This window comes from Chiloscyllium punctatum, chromosome 48 (genome assembly GCF_047496795.1).
Source record: "Chiloscyllium punctatum isolate Juve2018m chromosome 48, sChiPun1.3, whole genome shotgun sequence".
NCBI lineage: Eukaryota > Metazoa > Chordata > Chondrichthyes > Orectolobiformes > Hemiscylliidae > Chiloscyllium > Chiloscyllium punctatum.
The window spans coordinates 60,160,448-60,185,645 of record NC_092786.1 but is presented as its reverse complement, the minus strand read 5'-3'; the positions used below and the strand labels follow the sequence as shown (position 1 = coordinate 60,185,645).

The 25,198-nt window shown below is 40.5% G+C and overlaps 1 protein-coding gene across 4 annotated transcripts in view; it reads right to left on the bottom strand.

Annotated features, from left to right (window-relative positions):
- megf11 (multiple EGF-like-domains 11) overlaps positions 1-25,198 on the bottom strand; it is a 487,483-nt gene that overhangs the window by 39,363 nt on the left and 422,922 nt on the right. For 3 of the 4 annotated variants that reach the window (XM_072565386.1, XM_072565385.1, XM_072565388.1), the window contains 3 exons: positions 18,477-18,623; positions 12,700-12,834; positions 5,187-5,315 (listed from right to left, as the gene is read on the bottom strand). In XM_072565386.1, coding sequence (XP_072421487.1) covers positions 5,187-5,315; positions 12,700-12,834; positions 18,477-18,623 — 411 coding nt within the window. The remainder of the gene's footprint in view (positions 1-5,186; positions 5,316-12,699; positions 12,835-18,476; positions 18,624-25,198) is intronic. The other variant, XM_072565387.1, reaches the window with a different exon arrangement.

Here is a 25,198-nt window from a genome sequence, read left to right as displayed (position 1 = left end):
ATGGAGGAGCAGAAGCATAGCATGATAGATGCTAGGATTTCAATTTATTCTGAAGAAGGGTCATTGGATTCGAGGTGTTAACTCTATTTTTCTTTCCATGAATGATGCTAGATCTGCTGTTTTTGCTTGAGTAATATCTCAAATCAGCCTGAAGATATAGTCAACAGGAAGGAGGAAGATCTAGCCAGTATGATCCATGTGGGAACCAGCACATACTAATGAACAATCTGTGTTTTAAATCTGATACCCCTTTTCCTAAAACTATGACCTCTTATTCTAGTGGCCCTACATAAGGAAACATCCTGTCTATATCTACATTGTCAATTCCTTTTAGCATTGTATATACCTCAATTAGACCTTCTTTTATTCTTCCAAACTCTACAGAGTACAGGCCTAAACTGTTCAATCTCTCTTCGTATGACAAATCCCCTACCTACAGAATCAATCCAGAATCTCCTCTGAAATGCATCCAATAAAATTACACCACCTCTCAAGTAAGAGAACCAAAATTATATGCAATATGCCTTGTGTGGTCTCACTAATGCCTTGTACAGTTGCACATTTTCCTACTTCCCTATTCCTCTGGCAATGAATGCCAAAATCTCATTTGCCTTCCTGAAGAGAAGGCAAAGAGTCCAGTTTGGAAAGTACCAAGATCTTGTAACTAAATGAAAGAATAGGATTCCAAGGGCTATAACCAGTGGATTACTAAACAATGTAAAAATTGCTGAATAGAGTCAGATTAGGGAGATGAACATGAAGGTGACAGTGTTTTGTGAGGATGAAGGTTTCATTTCTTGGGACATTAGCACCAGTACTGGGACAGGAATGAAGTATACTGTTGGGATGGGCACCTCCAGAATTGGGTTGATCTCAGGGCACTAGCAGAAAGAATAAATATGACTGTCATTCGAATGTTAAGTTAGTAAATGGGAAGGAAGATTTAGGAGGAAAATGTAATATAGCTAATCACAAACAAAAGGGATGGGACAGAGCAAGGGTCAGAGATTACGCCTTAGGTACTAAAGGTGCATGAAATCTAAAAGGCGAATAAGTCATTAAACCAGGGGAAAGCAACAAGAAATTTGCAAATAACATATCAGAGCAGAAAAACACATTTGGCCTTTTAGACCAAGTAAGTGCTCTTTGTACAAACATAGTGTATTTCTATTTTAGCAAACACAGTATGAAGTAACAAATCAAATGAATTACAGGTGCAAATTCAATTTGGAGGAGGTCGAACAGTCAGAATTAGAATCTGATCATAGCAGGGTTACAAGATTTACGGTAATGGCCAGGAAAATGGTAAAGGTGAGGAGTACTCACCGTGAAGACTGAGATCACTTCAATTATTCGGAAAAATATCAGTTAAGATAAACAGGCAGTGAAGACTTTAAGGATAGATTTAAGAACTGATTTAAGAAATGTATTTATGGCGGTAGTGGGAGTTACATATAGGTTCCCTATGATGTGATCTGATGTATGAGTGGAGTAAGTAGACAAACATACAGTAAAGTTACCCTGATTTTAGATGAAAATTGAACTTTCAAATAATTTGGGATAAGTAGATGAGATCGTGTTACCAAGGTATGAGAGTTCTTGAATATGTTCAGGATAGTTTTCTGCAGCAGTGTATACTTAGAATAAGAAAGAGCAGGATCTAGATATTTTCTCTAATCAATCTGGTCAGAGTTATTATTACACATCTCTGGAGCGGGATGGAATGTGAACCAAGGCCTTCTGGTACACAGGAAGGATACTACCACTATGCCATAAGTGCCTGAACAGCTGGCTCTATTAGATTTATTAATGAACATTGAGTGAGATTTAGTTAACAGTCTAACAGTGTGAGACCACTTATCTAATAGTGATCATAATATGATTGAGTTTAATGTGGTGTTTGAAAAGAAGAACCACATCATGGCTATTAAAATTAGATAAGGCAACGAGACACAGAATATTTACCTGTGATGGATAAAGTTACTGAAATAGTCAAAAATAGACAATACAGAGCCAGTTAATATCCTAAAAGGAGATTTTTTTCAAAAGTGTACATGATAACATTGCAGATATTCTAATCCTAATTTGCCACAGATCTCTTGATTTGCATTCTAAAAAATTGCTGATGTCATCCTGCTGTTTAAGAAAGCTCAGAAATTAAAACCAGGGAATTATAGACTACTTGCATAAATATAAACGTTTATACATACATTTATATAATACTAGATCCATCTCAATTTTATCTTTTCAAAATCTTCCTGGCTGGTATTCACAAATTTGATGTATTCAGAATTCTGTTCTTGTTGTATGCAAAGTTGCACTAAGTCCCATTCATCCATTTCCCCTAAGCTCGCTGATCGACATTGAGGTGTTGTTTGGAAAGGAGCCAATTTAAACATTTTCCTGCTTATTTTCAAATAATTTAATTAACTTCCCACTTTGATTTTCCTGTAATCTCTTTGTCCTGCAACATCTCCTAGATCACTCCTGCAAACCTTGCCACTTAGTCATTTCCAGTTTCAATCAGTTCAATGCAGAAGACCATATTTCCAGTTGCCTGTGTTTGATCTCCCTTTCTTTCCAGCTTTAAGATGCCTCCTTAAAGACACCTTGAATTAGGCTTTTGGTATCTGAAGGTTCACTTGAAACATCATGCATCAAAAATATTTTTCCATACCTCCTGTATAGCACCATGGACTGTTTTACATAAAAGATTACATATTATTGAAAGTTGTTGTTTGTCATTACTAGAGTATACTAAAGTCTGAATGCTGCATCACCTTGAAAATTGTTCAGCTGATCAGAAAGAACCTGCAGAAATTTATAAAAGGAAGTCATGTTCGAAAAATCAATGAATTTTTTTAAACATGCAACAAAAGTAGTAGACAAGTCAAAGGTGTTTATTGATATGGGTTTAATGAAGACATTATATGAAGACCACATAAAATATGATTAGCTAATATTGAAGCCCATGAAATTGAAGACAAACTATGATTTGGTTTGTAAATGTACTGAACAGAAGGGTACCGAGAATAAGCAAAATGATTAGGTACTCTAATTGGCAGGTGAGTTGAGTGGCACCCATAAGGATGTAGCAAAGCTTCAATAATTCACATTTATTAACAACTTGGATAATAGGATAGAAAGCCACATATCCAAATTTGCTAAAGCTACAAAAAAAAATGGTATTGGAAGCAGTGTGTATGGAAGCATAACATTAAATGGATAAAATTATGGTAGTAATGAATTTATATTGTCAAATGTTGTTGAAAGGCTAGAAACAGTTGCAATCCAAAGAGATTTGAAGGGCCATTTACAAAAACTATTAAATCATAAATTATCAAGTACAGGCACAGAAAATAATCCAAAGGTTAATGGAATGTTGGGCTTTTTAGCTAATGGACGAAAATACAAAGGGCTAGAAACCATGCTACAGTGATAAGGTCAGATCACACCTGGATCATATGAGCAGTTCTAGACATCGCTTCATGAAAGATATATTGCTCTTGGAGGGACAGCAGAGTAGATTTTCCAGAATTATACCTGAACTCCAAGAACTAAAGTAAAAGGAGACATTGTGCAAACTATTACGTGAATTTTTAAGATTAAGGAGCAATTTGATTTAGGTACTGAGGATATTGAAGGGATAGGCTAGACAATGGAATTATTGCCATCAGTTGGGATGACAAGTTTTCTGATTTTCCCGGGGCTGGACTGAGACAGTACTGAGGTCTTGGGAAAGTGGAGGGTTTGACCCAATTCCAAGATTCCCACCCCATTACCATTTCTAGAAGTTTGTGCCAATCTGGGATAAGCATGTGGATTAAGCAAATCCTCTGCACTGCCGGATGTTGTGGGGTAAATCCATGGGATTGACCTTGGTACACAATGTTAGTTCAGAGTGTAACATCAAATTGTAGCTCAGACTTCAGCTATGTGACAAAATATAAAACTGCTCAGTGTAGGGAGACTTGACAATTACATTATAATTTGTAATATCTTTCTTGTAGTTTAAAGTTTGCAATGACTATATTCTATTGAAACAAGTACAAAGGAATGAGAGCCCTAGAAAAATTGATAATATTTGATAGTAAGCATCTCTAAGAGGTTTAATTTAAAAGTGATAGTAAGAGTGCTCAAAGCTGTGGTATGTTCTTCCTATTCTCCGTGAAAGCTGGGAACTTTTCCAGGGAATGTTTCCATTGCCTGGAATCATCAGCATATGTACAGAAGGTGTCTCCAGCTGCAGCTCCTGGAGCCTGATGTTTCAGAGCTGGAGGAGTGTCTGGAACACTGGGCCACAGGGCCTGTCTCTGTACTATAGGACTGTATGACACGACATGGTCTGATCTCAGATTTATATATAGGTGAAGATAAACTTGGGCAGATTTCAAATTGATTACTTAAACCATTCTAAAATATGTTTCTTCAGAGAAATTTCCTCTCAGTCAATTGTAAGAATAAAACAAGAAATAAATAATTTTTATTAAGGTTTCAAACAACAGCACAAATGACATTAAAATCTCATATGACATTAATATAGAATTTTAAAAAAAGGATTATTCAAAATTATTAAATCTGTGTGATTGGTTACTTATTTGTAATGGGATTGGGAGGTTTCAAGATAGTCTCTAACTGATAGTCAATGGTCCCCACATCAGCCTGCAACAATTAAAATTGACATAAAGTGGTTATCTGATCATACCAACTTGCAATATTTCTCCAAACTAATAAAAGTTTACAGATTTCTATACTTTCTGAGCATGTTCTTCCAATTCCCTCACAGGCAATAAAGTCAATTTGCTGATATCCTGCACTTTTATGGCCAATTTCACCAGCGTTTCAGAGTTGAAAGCAAGTCAACATTTTCAGTTGAACAATGGGATTTGACAACTCTGCAAAGATCTAAAATACACTAGGAAAGTTTTAGCTAAGTCTTATAAAGTTTTATGTGAGGGAATCTTCCACGGATCCAGTTTGCGAAGGAATATTGAGTGACCTGCCCTAAACCTGTGTGGGGACCTCAACTGATTGCTGCAATTTTTATTACATTTCTAAAAATAAAACCACTCTTCAGATGTGGGCATTGTTGGCTAGACCAGTATTTATTGCTTACCCTTAACTGCTTTGAGATGTTTCAGAGCACTCATAAACAACTGTAAAATGCAGATTTTTCTATGACTTACTCTGAGAACAGTTTTTTCCAATCCAGCCTGGGAAACACTGACAAGAGCCATCGATAGGATTACAGGTGCCATTGTTTGAGCAGGAGCAAGTGTTAGAGCAGTTCTTGCCAAATTTTCCAACAGCACATACTATGGAAAGGAAAATGAAATGCAAATCAAATACATTGATAAAGGGTTAAAAAGCAAGATTCTTGTTGTTTAGCAAATTTACTTTCTAAAGATTTGGAATAACCTTGCTCCTGCTCTGAATCTCACTGCTGCTCCCTGTCCTGTTCTCATTATCTATCTTGCTAATGTTCCCCTCTCCACTTTAATTGTGTTCCTTGAGCAGCTCCCTCACCTACTGATGCTCTACACCAGATTTCGTTCTCTGCTGCTGCACCTGCGCCACTCCTGATCCTTCCTCCTCCCTGATTTCTGAGCTTGTAACATATTTGGAAGCATGAGTAATTGGACTGGAGCAGAGGAAGTTCTCGGTACTGTCTGAGAGTACGTTGTGAAGTCTGATAAGAGTATTCTGAAATTCGCTTTCCTTCCCTGTTCATGTGAAATAGCAGCAGTGTGACAGAGAACTGACACCTTGGCTAACTGTCTTTCTATTCTTCTTCAGGCAGTCCCTCATGGTGAGGATGAAATGGTTCTACACTAAAAATGAAGGACACTCTCAAAGTCTCCTTGAGTGCAACATCCCTATCAAAACCTGGGCTAACTTTATCAGCACATGCAAGTAATCACAAGTTTCTAATTTCAAAGATAGAACTGAAAAAATAGCAAGTCAGGAGCAGAGACCATTATCCCCTTATTTTTCCAATACAATATATTACAAAAAATCTTCTCTGAGCAATCTATTCCAGAAGCATGATTATTAAATGTTGCTCTTTGTTGGATTGCAAGTTAGTCTGGTTTTTCCATTCTATGTTTCAGTTTCCTCTATACCACACACCATTCTCTTAGCAAAGGAGACAGGCAAACACAGCTATTGCTGAACTGATTCTGATTGCCAATAAATACATGAAACCAGCATCTAAGTTCTCTAATATTTTCTCCTTGCTCATAATGCAGCCAATATCAAATGAGGGGAAAGAGGTTATAACTGCTTCAAGCTTAGAGGTCTGAAGGAGTCAGTGCTGGCAAGATTATAGATGTCATGCTTACAGCATTGGCAACCTATAGACTCCTTAAAGTAGCAAGGAAAAATACATGTCATTCTGTATTATGGAAAACAGTCTCTTTGTGTGTATCTCCTCGTGGCTGCCAAGGGCACTCACAGGTGTAATCAAAAGCATTTCTGTGTGAAACATAAGGACTAAGCAACCAGTGAGTGAATTCCCAAGGAAGCACCATGTGAAAGAATGAACAAAGGCCAGGTGAGGGCAGGCATTAATGAGCAAATATCAAAAAGTGCAGTCCTGTGCAAGGATTGCCAACTCAGCAAATTGTCACCAAGAATTTGAGCGAACGGAAAGATCAAGAAAACAGAGAATTGAATAAGTGCAGCAATCTCATACAAAGAAAGAAAGGTTACAATATATGCCAAGCAGTCTGTGTTAGTGTTTAATTTCATACCAGCATTAATTCTGTTCCCTTAGGCTGTATCTTATAGGTTCTGAGGAGAAGATTATAGCAGAATTGGATAAGAATTTTGGTGAAGTCCATCTCGTGTTGAGAGTATTGTGCTGCATCTTTTATATTTTTGACAAATGGCATGATAGGTTTCTTGCTAGGCAGCAGCAAATTAAGGGGACTGTAGCTTGTTGAATGCCTAGCTAATGGTAACTCACCTCATTAACACTCCACTTCCCACCTTACCAAACACACAAACAATTTGGCTATCAAGAAAACTCGACATGGAAATCTGAATTTGTGCCTAGCAATTCTTTGTAGCTCATTGTTTACCCTGAAGGACCTCCATGTTGAGTACCAAACAGCATCTCAGCATGATTCACATGCAGCAGCCACACAAATCCCTCATCCACAGGTACTACCATCCAGCATTTGCCAATCTTTCTTGACCATCAGAGTACCTTTCCCATAAGCTTGCAGGCAGGGCATATTGAAAAGCTACAGCAAAGGCACTTTATGCACATAGATACGGACCTACCTTACAGATTGGACCAGGCTGCATTTCAGGGCTGCTCACTTGCTGTCAGTACCCATGCCTTGCTTACATTAGCAATGTCACAGAACCAGGCAGCTTGCCTTTCTGGTCAAGCAAGAGTCCTCCATCAAGGGATAATACATCTTGCTGTAGGGGTGTGCGCTGTATAAATCTCACACCTGCACCATATGCCAGCAGCTTACACAACAAACATACTCCACATGCAGCAAACGGACAGCCATGTCGTAAAGCCTTAGTATGAAGGCATAGGCAGGGGGTTCCCGCACATTTAATCAAGGGCAGTCTCTCAGATCAGTCCAGGGGATGGGCCATTGTTAGACATCCAGTCAGGGTGCTCTTAGACAAGTAGTTGGTGTCCCTGCCATCTAAGGAGTGGGTCACAGTTATTCCTGTGGATCCATAGCTGCTAGTCCAAGGGTGCGCTATCATGGTCAAGGAGATGTTATAGCTACTACTGGAGGGTCTAGATGCTTCCTGCCTGGGGCTGACAAGTTGGGTTGCTCAAGGTGGTGGGTCATGGTCAGTTTGTTGGGTTCATCCACAGAAACTAAGGGGAAAGGAGGTCAGGAAGAGGCTGCTGTGCAGGAAGGAAACTTGATAAGTTATTCTTTGGGACAGCATGCAGCAGGCTGGGAAGAGGGGAGGGGGATGGCCTTGTGAAGGGGGCAGCAGTATTGGCAAAATGGGGATATAGCAAAGCATGTTGGGGTCACCCAGGATTAGCAGTACCCTGACTTCAAGGAAAGGGGTGGACAGTGTATAAACACATTTGCACAGTCACTTCATATGCCAGGGACTTGGGCAGCTGGGTATAAACTGTAGACAGTTTAGGTGACTACCTGAAGATGTGTGGTCTATCAGGTTTACAGGAAGGGTTACTAGGAAGAAGATCTGGATATTTTGAACTTTTGACTGGAAGAGGCAAAGACTGTCACCTTCCATCATGCTAGAAATTGAAAATGCCCAATTGGGGAGAAAATAGCTGACACCAAAGTCAGAGTGGGTAGGGTAAGGATCTGACCTGCAATAAGGGGACTGCCACCCACTACATCTCCCTCCCACTACATCTTAATGTACTCCCTGCTTCCACAGCGGCATGAAGGCAGTTTACTCAGCAGTGTAGCCCGTTAGCCCTAGAGGTTTGGTCAGACGACCCCAGGGGATCCTGTATCCGGATGCACCAGACAAGCTGACGGTCTTCTGCCATTGCAAGTGGATCCTCTCAGCATGACCCTCCAAGGATTGAAGGAACAGATGGTGGGGATGGTGTCCTGAATGGAGACTTCTGAGCAGCCTTTGTGTGGTTTGTCCTCTGGCTGTGTGCCTCACCTGGAGTGCGCACCAGGTTCCCCATCCCCCAGGCTTTGGTCTTGGAGTGAGTGGCTTGGGGCATTACTTAGTCAATCGGCTCTGGCGCTGTCATAATGAGGTCCTCTCCAGATTGTGATTCCACAGTTTTTAAGCCTAACATTTGCATTGCGGTATCAGTAGCTGAGCTGGTGGTGGGTGGGGATGTGATGCAAATGGGTTAGGGAAGATGTTGCTGGCAATAGTGAGAATGGCAGAGCAAGATGCCTGGTAGGAGTGTGTGCAGTATCAGTGACAGAGTAAGTGTGAGGTTGCAGAAAGAAGGGTGTGGAACTTTACTTGGCGCAGATCATTGAAATTCTTATGATACTGTTGGCTGTTCTCTACCTGGGTGGCGACCTCAGACTAGGCTGTGAGGATCTGGTGACCTAGTCTTCTCCACTGGTCCTCTAGAATGAGAGCTCCTCTCCTTTACATAATCCCCTTGACCAGGACTCTAGGTGTCACCTTTGCCTTCTCCAGCATGCTCTGGAAACTTCCTTGACCAAGCAGAACAGCTTCAGAATGCGAATGCTCATCTGGAAGCACAGCAGCCTTGTATAGATAGGATGATCTTTTTGTGGATATTTGCAGAGTGGAGAGTTGTTCTGGGAACAGCGTGTGCTAAGATGGGGCTGGAATCAGATGTGGTGAATTGCTTTGGGTCAGGGTAGGTTGTAAATGAGGCGGGCTTATTAAAATATATTGTGAAAACTAGCTAGGCCTCGTGATGAAAATCTCCAAAAAGCACAACACAATTTGCTAGTAGCCAAAAAAAGTAAGATTCTGCCCATTATGTTTTGAGCCTGCAGCATATTTCAATAAAATCATAACTGATGTGATTGTAGCTTTGACCTCACATTCCCACCTATCCCTAAGCTTTGACTCCCTTATTAATCAAGGGTCTAACCACCTCTGTGTTAAAAATACCCAATGAGTGGACTGCCTTAAATTCTTTATTTTGAATCATATTTATGCCCATATTTTCTATACGTTGCAAAAATGGAAAACAGTCAATTTCTGTCCATACAGTTCCATCCATTCATGGTTGCAGGGACCTTCCTTAACATTCCTTAATCTCCTGTGACCTCACTTTTCCATGATGTGGAGGTGCCAGTGTTGGACTACAGTGGACAAAGTCACACGACACCAGGTTATAGTCCAACAGGACTCTGAAAGCTTGTGATTTGAAATAAATCTGTAACCTGATGTTGTGTGACTTTGGACTTTGTCATTTTTCCATGCATTCTTTTATATTTATATTCTCTCATACCAGGCAGCACAACCTAGTGAAACTGGACTGTATTGCCTCAGTATTCTTCATACAATATGGAGCTCAAAATTCAAAACAGAACAGCATAGCTTGATTCCTTGCAGCATTGTGATTTTTAAATAAAAACATTTTCTAGTTGATGTTATGGACTGTTCAGTTGAATATTGTGGAATTTTCTAGTTTGGGAATGTGGTAAAGGGGGCAATGTGTGTCTAAACTTCTGCCTTTTGAAAGCTGGTGGGAATATCAGCAGAAGATCATTTGAATACATATGGCTGGCTGAGGGACATTCTGTAATGGGAGGATGAGGATATTGCGTGGTGCTATATTTGGTGCAGTACTTGACTAATAGTTATAAAAAGAAGTGGAAACTCAAGTTATTTTCTGGACCTTGGGACTGGAGAAGTGTGAATGTCTATTACTAAACCACCAAGATCCATTATGCAGCAATGATAGAAAAATATACTTCTGAAAATTTCCTTTAGAAGCTGCCTCTACTGTTTGAACTTAGTTTGGTGATCATACCTCTTGGTGGAAAGGTAAAATTTTTCTCTCATTTAGGAAAAAATAAAGCATGCCCCTATTCAACATCCAGGAATCCTTGCCAGAAGTTTGTGCATTTGGATACAATGAATGACAGCATCATTCTCAGCTGAGATATCCTCCATCGCTGATAATGGCAGACAACAATAGCAGTCACCTAAGTTTGATCTAGATATTGCTAATCAACCTGTTCAGAAATGTTGTTTCACACCTCAGGAGCAGGTGGATCGTGAATCTGGACCTCCTGGCCCTTTTGTTTTTTCAAGAAAGATGGTTTGGTGGCGGCAAAACACCCTAAGATATTTCAGCTCATACCTTACATTATAAGGCAGAGACAGTACAGAAGACATTGACATTATCAGAGTTAGATTTATAATCAACCTGTTTAGACATGTTATGACACACCACTGGAACAGGAGCGACATGAAACTGGGCCTCCCATTCCAGAGGTAGGAAGACTATCACTGTACAGGAGCCCTTCCTGGGTGAGGTGACATGAGGATGGCCAGTGCCTCTGGAATCCAATGATAAAAGTCAAAGCATTCAGAAGATACACTTTAAAAAAAAATTAAAAGAATACATGCTCTCATCCACAATTTATACCCAAATGTAACTACAATCATCAGATTAAACATCTGATATTCAGTATGTTAACTACCTGAATTCCTTAATTGTATTACCATCTTGTTTCACCTTCTTATCAAATAATCAATGATTTAGAAGTCTCTGGAACCTCTCTCAAATGTGCATTTCTTGCTTCTATTGCTATTTGTGGGAATATTTACATTACAGTGTAAATTTTAGCACAGTTTCATAAGTGGTTCCATACTTAGCTTACAAATTATATAACTTTTGGAAAACTTTCTTTTTGATCCTCATTTTAGTTAATGTACATCCAGCATATAGATCACACAAAATTCTTCTTAATCTTCTGATTCAAGAATCAAATTGGGCCAAAACCAATGGCTTGTCTGATGAAGCTCTCAGTCAACTGAGAGACCCTTCTCATTTTAAGTAGCACATAGCAGAAATTTTAGAGCAGAGCAAAGAACATCAAAATCCTTCTTAAGATGATTTATTTGATAGTATACTGCTGTTATTCACTATACTGGGAATTAATTCTATTAATCTATATTTAATTTATGTTTAATGACTACAGATAAAAAAAACTTCATAGAATTTGATAATTTTGAAAAATTGTTGAAGAAACTTGCAATTAAATTTGCTAACAAGCTTGACCACTAATTCAGGTAAAATGCCAAGGGAACAAATTGAAGCCTTTCAGAAAGAAATCAAAGGGATACATAACGTTGCTGCTAATGCAGCATCTTGTAAGATTCATTAAAAAAAATTAGGAAGAGGGTTATATTATCATAGCCCTAGTTCTCAAACACCCACTCGCCGCTAATGAGGCAACACATGAGGTGAGACACATTTTTCAGAAGTATTTCTGATGTCTTGAATATGGGTGGATAGGGGTACACAAAGATTAAGAATGAGTTACCATGAGGCCCTTCAATGACCAGAATCATTAAGGAATACACCACTAAGATCTTCATGCAGTGCTTCAAGCACCTTGATAGATTTGGGGTGGGGGGGGGGGGGGGGTGGGGAGGCAGGGGTTGTCTTACTGCCCAGGCACACTGTATCTTTCACATCACTGCAGCATAAAGAGGCCTAGCCATGAAGAAAGAAGCTATCCCTCAAGAGAGGCCAAAACAGAATGCCAACACCGATCAAGGGATCAGACTTGAGCTTTAATATCTTATCCAGCTCTTTATATATTTCATGCCATACATTTTAATTTGTACGCACCTGAAAATTTCCATTTAAAAAAGTAATGGGAATCAAGTAACTCTTTCAAAGAGTCAGCACAGGCATGATAGGTTAAATATCTTTATTCTTTTAATTCCTGCAATACCAATCAATGAGTAATGTTACTGGTTCTGAAGTTAATGAAGAAACCAAACAACATTCCTGAATTTTGATTCTAAAAGTACAGTGGCATTAGAAGCAGACAAAGCTGGTGTAGCATCCGAGTACCAGGTCATAGCAAGATGCTGGTTCAATTAAGTTTCTTAACTATCTCTATTCTTAACCTTGATGCATTCTGGAGGTTTGCAATTTCTCAACAAAGAGCATTAAAGAAACAAACGATATTAATTATGCCAGTGTAAAAGCCTCATTAACTTCTATTGTCACATGTGACTCTGACACACTCAAGAGATTACCTTGATTGCAGAGTGAACCGGTGAAGCCCGACAAGCATTCACAGCGGCCTGTGACATGATGACATGGTCCAATACTGTGCACGCACTGAGGACAAGCTTGATTGCAATGATGGCCATAAAATCCAGGTGAACAGACTATAAGAATGCCAAAATAACTCAAACAGTTAAACAAAATACTCAGCATCTGTGAATGAAAAACCTTTGCAACTTTCTCTTTTTAAAATATTTGCTTAAAATGAACTATTTCCCGATGTTTGATCATTTTTAACATTTTCACTGCACTGCCAAAACTGAAGCCAGTTGATTGATTTTGAAGGTTGATGCTCAGTCAACTAACCACCAGATTTTCTGTTCATTGTGTAAGTGGACAAAAATCATATGCAATAAGATTGTGATTCCCTGAATGTCCCTTTGAGTGTCACCTTTATTCAGCAATATAACTCTCACCTGAGCCAGAATACCCACTCCAGGAAATCAGCATAACTTCTAGGCTGTGTTTTACAGCAGTACTACAAGGGTACTGTAATGTCAAAGTTGCTGACTTTTTGACTGGATGTTAAACTGAAGCTTTGTTCATCCTTTGGTGGATGTAAAAGATCCTATAGCAGTATTCGAGTGAGGATAGGAAATTCATTGCAATATCATGGCTAATATTTTAATATCAATTATAAATATTAATAAGTATTTTTCAATCACCACTAAAGATAAACGTAAATGGTTAGCACTGCTGCCTCACAGCGCCAGAGACCTGGGTTCAATTCCCGCCTCAGGCGACTGACTGTGTGGAGTTTGCACATTCTCCCCGTGTTTGCGTGGGTTTCCTCTGGGTGCTCCGGTTTCCTCCCACAGTCCAAATATGTGCAGGTTAGGTGAATTGGCCATGCTAAATTGCCCGTAGTGTTAGGTAAGGGGTAGATGTAGAGGTATGGGTGGGTTGCGCTTCGGCGGGGCGGTGTGGACTTGTTGGGCCGAAGGGCCTGTTTCCACACTGTAAGTAATCTAATCTAATCTAATCTAATCTAATTTTATTGTTAATTGTCAGGTTTTGTCATATTTGATTTGAAATGTTACATATAGATGAAGACTGATTCATTTTGCCTATCCTGTCATGACAGGATGATTTCATCCTTTGATTTTTCAGATGATTAGATTACTTACAGTGTGGAAACAGACCCTTCGGCCCAACAAGTCCACACCAACCCTCCGAATAGCAACCCACCCAGACCCATTCCCCCACATTTACCCCTTCACCTAACAGACAATTTAGCATGGCCAATTCACCTAACCATCTTTGGACTATGGGAGGAAACTGGAGCACACTGAGGAAACCCACACAGATACAGGGAGAATGTGCAAGCTCCACACAGAGAGTTGCCCGAGGTGGGAATTAAAGCCGGGTCTCTGGTACTGTGAGGCAGCAGTGCTAACCACTATGCCACCATGCTGCCCCAAGCAACTGAGATTACCAAAGCAGAAACATAGTTGTGAAGAATTCTGTTGAGTTTATTGATATCGATATTAACATAAACAGCAATCGCATTCAGCAGTTGGTTGCATACGAAACAGCTTTCTATTAGCAGATCAAAAATGTGAGCTGTGTCATTTGTGACTTCAGAATATGATTTGCATATGACCTATAGTAACTCCTAAACATACATTTATTTTCTATAGACTGCATGTAGGGACTGGCGTAGAAACCTTTGAAAAATGGTAATATAGTTTAGCAAAGCATTTACTGAAACATATGGACTTCATAGAAGCAAAGAATAGAAAAGGCAGAAAGCATTGCTAAACCTACATAGAATACAAGTTCAGCTCCAGCTGGGGACCATGCATTAGGAAGAATGTGAATGCTTGAAAAGATTTGAAATGGTTTCATATAATGGCTCCTGATTTGTAGATAGACTGGAGAAGCTGGGGGGTTTTCTCCTTAGAGCAGAGCAGAACTAAGAGGAAATTGGACAGAGGTGTTTCAAATCATGAAAGATTTAAATCTGGGTTGCCAAACTGTGGGACATGACCTAAGACAAGATTTTGGAGTTGTGTTGTCTGAGGCAACATGTGGTGTTAGAACTTTAAAATGCGTGCCTCTTTTTTAGTGCTGTGTGGGGACAAATCAACTACTTATAAAGCTGGACTCCTGCTGTGTGAGACCCTGTACGAAAAGGTAACCATTCAGTTTGCCTGGTTTTTAATCAACTGTCCCACGGGGGAGATGAGAGAAGGATGAGGGTTGGTGAGGGGAGACATGCTTGATATGGTGTTCATGAAGGGAGGGGTGGGAGGGAAATTGGGGATAGCTCAACTCCTTTTCGCACTTACTACAACTGAAGCTACTTTTCACTTTTGACTTAACAACTTAAAGTCCACTCAACAATTCTTGGGCTACCACAAATTTTCACTGGGAGTCACATGAAGGGAGGTCCGAGAAAGGAGTCACACTGGAAAAAAGTTTGGAAGCATTGATTTAGATAGTGTGAATAAATGATATTTGGTGGAATGTTTAAGAGTACAACAGGATCTTGATCAGCTGGACAAAGAGTGGCAGATGGAGTTTAATTTAAATAAGTGTTGCTTGAACAGAGAGACCTAGGGATTTGGGTACATGGTTTTTTGAAGGTTGCATCACAGGTAGACAGGTGCTTAAGAAGACGTTTTCATTTCACTTGTCTTCATTGCTCAGACCACTGAGTAGAGGAGTTAGGATGTCCTAATGTGGTTGCACAGGACCTTGGTGAAAAGCAACTTTTGGAGTACTGTGTATAGTTCTGGTCACCTTGCTATAGGAAGGATATTATTAAATTGGAGAGAGTTCAGAGAAGATTTTTACTGCAGGGTATTGCTGGGAATGGACGGTTTCAGTTAGATGGATTGGCTTGGACTTTTCTCACTGGAGCATGGGAAGTTGAGAGGTTACCTTATTGAGGATTGCAAAATCATAAGGGGTACAGATAAGATGAATAGCAAGGGACGTTTTCCTAGGGTGGGTGACTTGAAAACTAGGGGCCATATTTTTAAGCTGAGAGGAGCAAAATTTAAAACCTACCTGAGGGGCAACCTTTTCACACAGAGGGTGGTTCATATGTGGAATGAACTCCCTGAGGCAGTGGTAAATGCAGGTACAGATACAACATTTTAAAAGACATTTGATTAGGTACATGAATAGGGAATGATTTGGAGGTGTCGGTGTTGGACTGGGGTGTACAAAGTTAAAAATCACACAGCACCAGGTTATAGTCCAACAGGTTTATTTGGAAACACTATCTTTCAGAGCGCTGCTCCTTCATCAGGTAGTTGTGAATCAAAATTAACGTTTTGGGTCCAGTGACCCTTCCTCAGAACTGAGGAACGTTAACTTTGATTTCTTTTCACAGATGCTGCCAGATCTACTGAGTTTTTCCAGCAACTTCTGTTTTTGTTTGTGTTGGAAAGAGTGCATGTTAGTGGGTCTGGAGGGTTTGAGTTACAAGGCTGGATTGGCTGGGACTTTATTCCCTGGAGCATAGCAAGTTGAGGGGTGACCTTATAGAGGTTTATAAATCATGAGAGGCATAGATAAAGTGAATAGCAAAGGTTTTTTTCTTCCCTGAGTGGAGACAAGGTCAAAATTAGAGGCCATAATTTTAAGATGAGAGGAGAGAGATTTAAAACAGACCTCAGGGGCAACTTTGTCACAGAGAGGGTACTTCATATGTGGAATGAATGACCAGGAGAAGCAGTAGGTGCAGATAGAGTTACAACATTTAAAAGATATGGTGGCACAGTGACTAAGTGGTTAGCAGTGCTGCCTCACAGCGCCAGGGACCGGGGTTCGATTTCAACCATGGGCAACAGTGTGTATGGAGTTTGCACGTCCTCCCAGTGTCCATGTGGGTTTCCTCTGGGTGCTCCGATTTCCTCAAAAAATCCAAAGATGTGCTGGTTAGGTGAATTGACCATGTCAAATTACCCATAGTGTTCAGGGATGTGTAGGTTAGGTGCATTAGTCAGAGGTAAATGGAGGATAATAGGGTAGGGGAATGGGTCTGGGTGGGTTACTCTTCAGTGGGTTGAAGGGCTTGTTTCCACACTGTAGGGATTCTATAATAAAAATGATATTCTATAATAACATTTGGACAGGTACATGAATAGGAAAGGTTCAGAGCGATATGGGACAAGCTAAATTTGGGTAACCTGGTCAGAGTTGACTGAAGGGTTTGTTTCTGTGCTATGTGAATCTATGGCTCTATAAAAGGGCATTAAATTTAGGCACCTTTCAAAAGAATGAGAAGCAACATAGGAAAAACTTTATTGCACAACAAATGGTTAGGATTTGAAATGCGCTATGTAATGAATGGTGGATGCAGATTCAATAGTTGTATTCAAAGAGAACAGGATAAACACTTGAAGGAGAAAAGAATTGAAAGGATATCAGAATGAGCAAAGGAGTGGGACTGACTGAGCTGCTCTTTGAAAGATCTATTAGACTTAGTGAGCTGAATGTTCTCTTTTCTGTGCTGTATAATACAATGATTCCTGTATACACTACTGGAGTTAAAAAAGTCAACAGTTTGTCTTCACTATGGCTGGAACCTTATGTTGCTCTCCAGAGTGGAATGACAGGTAAACTGAATTGGGTGAGAGATCAAAATTCAGAGCCCCAAACCTGGAATGAAAGTATGCAAGTAACTTCTCAGAATTTTAAAGGTAAGCTAAGTCCCCTGATGGCTAACATTGGGGAGCTCTTTTGCATGTATGTGCATGTCATGAATGCTCATTAAATTGCCAGCTCACCAGAATTAGGTTCGTATTCCTTATTAAATTCTATCTGACTGAGTAACATGTGCCTTCAGTTCATGGATGCACAGAAATAGAAATGTGCAGTAGACTTTGGAATGGGTAACTGATGCTAGGCCTCTTTGCAGGGCATTCCTCTCTGCCAAGATATGACTGTGATTGAATTGTGATTGTCTGAGTCGCACATGGCACAGAGAATAACCAAGAGGACAGAGGGAGAAGATAATGGGCACAATCAAGGAGGCTGGCACACAGTGGAAGTCTGTTTAGGGAAGGGTGAAAGGGTCAGGATATTTTAATGCAAGGATCCGTTCCGGAAACTGGAGTGATGCTACTGAATTGCAGGGAATAAATGGTTCCAGAACCTTTAAGCATGGTTCCAGGACCTTCAACCCTGTAAGTTAACAGCTTTGGCAATGCTCCTGCCACAAGATATGATCCTCACCCATATACAGACTATGTGCATAAAGTGAGGAGACAACTGTGTAATTGTGCAAGAAAAGCAGGCTTTCCTCTTAGCAGAAGTGATGCTCACTTCCATGTCGACTGAACCTGTACTCCGGAACAGAACATGCTGCCAATACTGAAAATAACTTGCACTAATGTAGTGTCATAATGTATTTAAACACCACACCACCACACTGTCAAAAGAAGCTTCAAAGGAGCAGAGTTAAATTTGACACCCAAAGAAATATGAATAGGGAAGATTCCCAAAAGTTTAGTTTGCGATAAATTGTAATAAGTGACTTAAAGGTGGGGAATAAATTAGTGAGATGGAAAGATTGAAGGAAGGAATTTCAGAGCTAAAGACAAAAGGCAGACATATCATTGGTTAATACACAAAATTCAGGCCAGCATCCAGAATTATCTTAACCTGGCATTAATGATCAAGAATGACTGCTTTACTCTTTCCAGAATTAATGGGGACTAAATAGGTGATGAAAGAAAAAAATATTTTAAAAAATTCATTGGAAAACTACTCTGTTAGACCTCATACTTACTCCTCTGGCATGCAACTCCACGAAATCCAGGTGCGCACACACAAGTCCCATCCTCAGGTGAACAGGAGCCACCATTTTCACAGTTACAGGAAATGGAGCAATTTGGACCCCAATGCCCCTGCTGACACACATTGTCACAGCGAATGCCTGGCAGAGAAAATAGAACAGACATAAGAAGCATATTTATATAAATAGTCAAGACTATTGCCCAGAAATTCATGGGTATAGAGAGGGTGGATTATCTCATTCCCATTTTGGGATTGTTGAGAAAATAAAAGCACGAGTAGGCCATGCAGTTTTTTGAGCCTGCTGTGATTCCATTTGTTCATAACTGATCATCTACGTCAGTACCACTTTCCCAAACTATCTCCATTTCCATCAATGTTGTCAGTATCCAGGAATCTATTGATTTGTCTTGATTACATTCACTGGTTTACCTTCGACATCTCTCTGGGGGAAAATATTTGAGATTTACTACCCTCTGTTAAACTATGTGCCCCTTGTTCTGAGACAATAACTCCTGGTTTTAGACTCAGCAGCTAGAAGAAACTCCTCTCTACATCCACCTTGTCTCACCCTATAATATTTAATAAGTTTAGTTAGACATCACCTCTCATTCTTGGAAATTCTAGAGATTACAGTCCAACTTCCCTCAATTTCTCCTCATAAAACAATCTGCAATCCCAGGGATTAGTCTGGTGAACCTATATTACACTCTCTCTATGGTACACATGTCCTTCCACAGCCAAGGAGCCTGAAATTGTACAGAACACACCAAAGTACTATGCAATTGCAGTAATCCTTCTTTATTCCTGTAATCAAATCCTTTTGAAATGAAGGCCAACATTCCTTTTGTGTTTCAAATTGCCTGCTGCACCAGAACATTAGCATTTAGTAACTCATGAGCAAAGACATCAAGCTCCCTTTCAACATCAATGCTTCCCAATCTCTCACAATTTAAGAAAATCTTTAAATGGAATCTCATAGGGGTCTAAGTATGTGGGCTTTGGGAAGAAATGTGGCAGAATTGCATGATATGTCCAGGCGTTGAAGATGAAACTTTCAATAGACAGAAGTGAGTTCCTATTAAGGGGATTATTGCTTGTTAACAATCTGGTTACCTGCAGAACTCACTTCATTAGTATGCACCCTTCTATAGCACTAATCACTATGAGCAAAGTAAACGATGAGAATTCTCGACAAAGTGGAGAAGGTAATTGACTGTTTACCTATTGCGCAGATGGCTGAGATTGCTATCACCCAGCTGGCAACCTCAGACCACAGGGAGTTGCCCTGGAAGTCCTCAATTTGAATCTGAACCTCAAAGTCTCATGGCCTCAGATCAAACATGGGCAAGGAGACTTTCTGCTGATTTCCCTCTATTGCATCCCCCTCAGTTGATGATTCATTACTTCCCCATGTTGAACATGATGTGAAGGAAAACTGAGGGTGGCAAGGGTGCAGAATGAGATAGTGAAGTGGGGGTCTATCTGCTCTCTCACTTGCATTTAGAAAGTCTTTATGGCTCAGCTTTAAAAAAGGATCAGAAGAATTTTCCACAGGGTCCGGACAAAATTTATTTCTCAATCAATATTACAGAAACAGATTATCTGGCTACTACCATTTTGTGGGAGCTTGCCATGCACAGTAGATCACAATATTCTGTGATTGTTCTCCATAGATTTGGACGTCCAATAAATCTACTTCACAATGATATGGCTTTAAATGTTTTGAGGGAAATCTGAAACATGCCTATAAAATTCAGACTGGTGTTAAGCAAGGTGTGTGATAACTTCCAAATTATTTCAAACCCACCTGACAATTGTGAGTCACCTCTTTGAAGATCAACTTCCCTCTGGTGTCAGTATAAATACTGCCCTAAAGGAAAAATCTTTAATCTAGATCAACTAGGTGCCAAAACTAAACTGACCACCATAGATATACATGACATTAGGTAGATGGATGATTGCAGCGTCATTGCCCACTCTGCATCAGATTTGGAAGTCATTCTTGATCTCAATAATGATGGAAAAGGATAGACCAGATCACGGGTAAAGGGACGGCTGGAAAATGGGAAGCCTTTTCCTGTGCGCGGCACGGTGGCACAGTGGTTAGCACTTCTGCCTCACAGCGCCAGAGACCCGGGTTCAATTCCCTCTGTGCAAACTCTCTGTGTGGAGTTTGCACATTCTCCCCATGTCTGCGTTGGTTTCCTCCGGGTGCTCTGGTTTCCTTCCACAGTCCAAAAATGTGCAGGTTAGGTGAATTAGCCACGCTAAATTGCTCGTAGTGTTAGATGCAGGGGTAAATGTAGGGGAATGGGTCTGGGTGGGTTGCGCTTTGGCGGGTCGGTGTGGACTTGTTGGGCCGGAGGGCCTGTTTCCACACTGTAAATAATCTAATCTTTAGAAATGAGATCATGAGAATCCAAAGATAGTATATTCCTATTAGCGTGAAAGGAAAGGCTGGTAGAGATAGCGAATGCTGGATGACTGAATAAATTGAGGGTTTGGTTAAGAAAAAGAAGTAAACATATGTCAGGTATAGACAGAATGGATCGAGTGAATCCTTAGAAGAGTATATATAAAGGCAGTAGGAGTTTACTCAAGAGCGAAATCAGGAGGGCAAGAAGGAGACATAAGATAGCTTTGGCAAGGAGGGTTAAGGAGAATCCAAAAGGTTTTTACAAATATGTTAAGGACAAAAGGGTAACTAGGGAGAGAATAGGGCCCCTCGTTGGATGCTGCCTGAACTGCTGTGCTCTTCCAGCACCACTAATCCAGTATTTGATTTTCAGCATCTGCAGTCATTGTTTTTACCCCTCAAAGGTCAGCAAGGCAACCTTTGTGTGGAGCTGCAGGAGATGGGGGAAATATTAAATGAGTATTTTGCTTTGGTGTTTACTGTGGAAAAGGATATGGAAAATATAGAATGTAAGGAAATAGATGGTGACATCTTGAAAAATGTCCATATTACAGAGGTGGTGGTGCTGGATGTCTTGAAATGCATAAAAGTGGATAAATCCCCAGGACCTGATCAGGTGTACCCTAGAACTCTGTGGGAAACTAGGGACGTGATTGCTGGGCCTCTTGCTGAGATATTTATATCATCAATAGTCACAAGTGAGGTGCCGGAAGACTGGAGGTTGGCTAACGTGGTACCACTATTTAGGAAAGGTGGTAAGGGCAAGCCAGGGAACTATAGACCAGTGAGCCTGATGTTGGTGGTGGGCAAGTAATTGGAGGGAATCCTGAGGGACAGGATGTACACATATTTGGAGAGGCAAGGATAGTCAACATGGCTTTGCGCATGGGAAATTATGTCTTACAAACTTGATTGAGTCTTTTGAAGAAGTAACAAAGAGGATTGATGAGAGCAGAGCAGCAGATGTGATCTATATGGACTTCAGCAGAACATTCGACAGGGTTCCCCATAGGCGACTGGTTAGCAAGGTTAGATCTCATGTAATACAGGGAGATCTCACCATTTGATACAGAACTGGCTCAAAGGTAGGGAGTCAGAGGGTGGTGTTGGAGGGATGTTTTTCAGACTGGAAGCCTGTGACCAGTGGAGTGCCACAAGAATCGGTGCTGGGTCCACTACTTTTCATCATTTATATAAATGATTTGGATGTGAGCATAAGAGGTATAGTTAGTAAGTTTGGAGATGACACCATAATTGGAGGTGTAGTGGTCAGCAAAAAATGTTACCTTGGATTACAATGGGATCTTGATCAGATGGGCCAATGGGCTGAGGAGTGGCAGTTGGAGTTTAACTTGGATAAATGAGAGGTGCCGCATTTTGGGAAAGCAAATCTTAGCAGGACTTATACACTTAATGGTAAGGTCCTAGGGAGTGTTGCTGAACAAAGAGACATTGGAGTGCAGGTTCATAGCTCCTTTAAAGTAGAGTCACAGGTAGATAGAATAGTGAAGAAGGTGTTTGCTATGCTTTACTTTATTGGTCAGAGTACTGAGTATGAGTTTCATAAACCTTTATAAGGTTATGCCTCAGCTTCCGGCGCTCCAAGGAAAAAAAAGCCCCATCTTAGTTAATCTCTCACTGTAGTTCAAACCCTATAATCTCAGCAACATCCTTGTTATTCTTTTCTGAGTCCATTCAAGTTTAACAACATCTTTAACGTGGCCTCACCAACGTCATTTACAGCTGCAGCATGATATCCCATACTCAATACACTGACAATGAAGACAAGTGTGCCAAATGCCTTCTTCAGAGAGTCACCAGTGTTTTATAGATTTCCAGCAATAACTTATTTGCTCTTGTATTTTATGCCTCAGCTAATAAAAGTAAGTGTCGCATATTACCTTATTGTTAAAGCATTGAGTGTAAGAGTTGGGAGGTTGTGTTGTGGCTGTACAGGACACTAGTTAGGCCACTTTTGGAATAGTGTGTGCAGTTCTGGTCTCCCTCCTTGTGAAACTGGCAAGCGTTCAGAGAAGATTTACAAGGATGTTGTTAGGGTTGGAATGTTTGAGCTACAGAGAGAGACTGAATAGGTTGGGGTTGTTTTCCCTGGAGCATTGGAGGCTGAGGGGTGACCTTACAGAGGTATATGAAATCATGAGGGACATGGACAGAATGAATAGCCAAGGTCTTTTACCTCGTATGGGGGAGTCCAAAATTAGAGGGGAAAGATTTAAAAAGCTCATGAGAGGTAACTTGGTCACACAGAGGGTAGTGCATGTATGGAAAATGCTGCCAGAGGAAGGGTTGGAAGCTGGTCCAATTACAACATTTAAAAGACATCTGGGGTGGGTATATGAATAGGAAGGGTTTACAGGTTTATGGGCCAAGAGCTGGCAAATGGGACTAGATTAATTTAGAATATCTGGTTGGCATGGACGAGTTTGACTGAAGGGTCTGTTTCAATGCTATACATCTCGATAACTCTATACGCTTTCTTAACCACCTGTCCTGCTACATTCAGGGATTTGTGGATATGAATACCAAAGTACTTCTGATCTCAGGAAAACAGATATGAATACCAAAGTACTTCTGATCTCAGTATTTTTCAGGGTCCTACTATTCATATGTAATCCCATGTCTTGCTAGTTCTCCCCAAGTCCACAACCTCTCACTGTTTCAGGTTGAATCTTAGTTGCCATGGCTCTGCACAACTGACCAGTCCATTGCTATCCTCCAGCAGTTTACAGCTATCCTCCTCACTACTTACCACCTTACCAATTTTATCATCCACAAATTTCTTCATCATACCTCCTACATTTAAGTCCAAATCATGACTATAATGACAGGTATATGAATAGGCAGGGAATAGAGGGATATAGTCAGTATAGAGGCAAAAGGGTTTTAGTTTAGAAAGCCATCGTGTGTCTTAGTGGGCCAAAGGGGTGTACTGTGCTGTACTGTTCCTTGTCCACCACAAACAGCACCAACTCTGCAGAACCCCACTGGAAACAGACTTCCAGTCACATAAACATCCCTCCACTATCACCGTTGATGCTTGCCTCTCAGACAATTTTGGATCCAACATGCTACTTTCCCTTGGATTCCATGGGTTCTTACTTTCTTGACCAGTCTGCCATGAGGGCTTTTATTAAAAGCCTTGATGAAGTCCATGTAGATCACATTGAATGCATTACCCTTATTAATACTCCTGGTTATTTCCTCAATCAAATTTGGCACACCAGAAATTCCTTTAACAATAGAAACCATAAGGACTACAGATGCTGTAAATCAGAGACAAAAACAGAAGTCATTGGAAAAGCCAGCAGGTCTGGCAGCATCTGTGAAGAGAAGTCAGAGTTAATGTTTCGAGTCCACTGACTCTTCAACAGAATCTTCTGAATCTTGTTTTTGCTTAACAATTCCTTCCTACTCTCTCTGATTAAACCCTGTTTCTACAAATGCAGATGTATTCAGTTCCTGAGAATACTTTGATAACATCCCACCACCAAGGTTAGACTGACTGGCCTAATTCATCAAATGAAGCGAAGGGAAGCTCACAGGCACAGAATACATAAGCAAAGAACAAAGAATAATACAGCGCAGGAACAGGCTCTTCAGCCCTCTAAACCTGTACCTACACAATTTGCCCTTTCATACAAAAATTGTCTTCACTTACAGAATCCATATCCCTTTATTCCCTTCCTATTCATGTATTCATCCAGGTGTTTCTTGAATGCTGCTATTGTGTTTTCTTCCACCACCTCTTCTGGCAGCACATTCCAGGCACTCACCATCCTTTGTGTGAAAAACATGCCTCGCAGATGTTTTTCAAAAGCCCCCCCACCACCCTAAACCTTGAACCTGTGTCCCCTAGTAATTGACCCCTCCAGCCTGGGAAAAGCCTCATTCTTTTGACTCTATCCATGCCATTCACAATCTTCTAAACTTGTATCAGGTCAGCCCTGAACCTCCTGAGTTCCAGTGAAAACAAACCCAGTCTCTCCAACCTTTCTTCATAGCTAATTACCCTCATTCCAAGCAACATTCTGGTAAACCTTTTCTGTACTTCTCCAAAGCATTCACATCCTTCTGGTAGTGTGGTGACCAGAACTGTATGCCATATTGCAAGTGTGGGCTAATTGAAATTTTATACAGCTGCAGCATAACTTGTCTATCCTTCTATTCAATGCCCTTTCCAATGAGGGCAACATGCCATAGGCCTTTTTTTTCTACCTTATTTACCTGCGTTGCCACCTTCAGTGATCTGTGGACATACACACCCAGGTCCGTCTGCA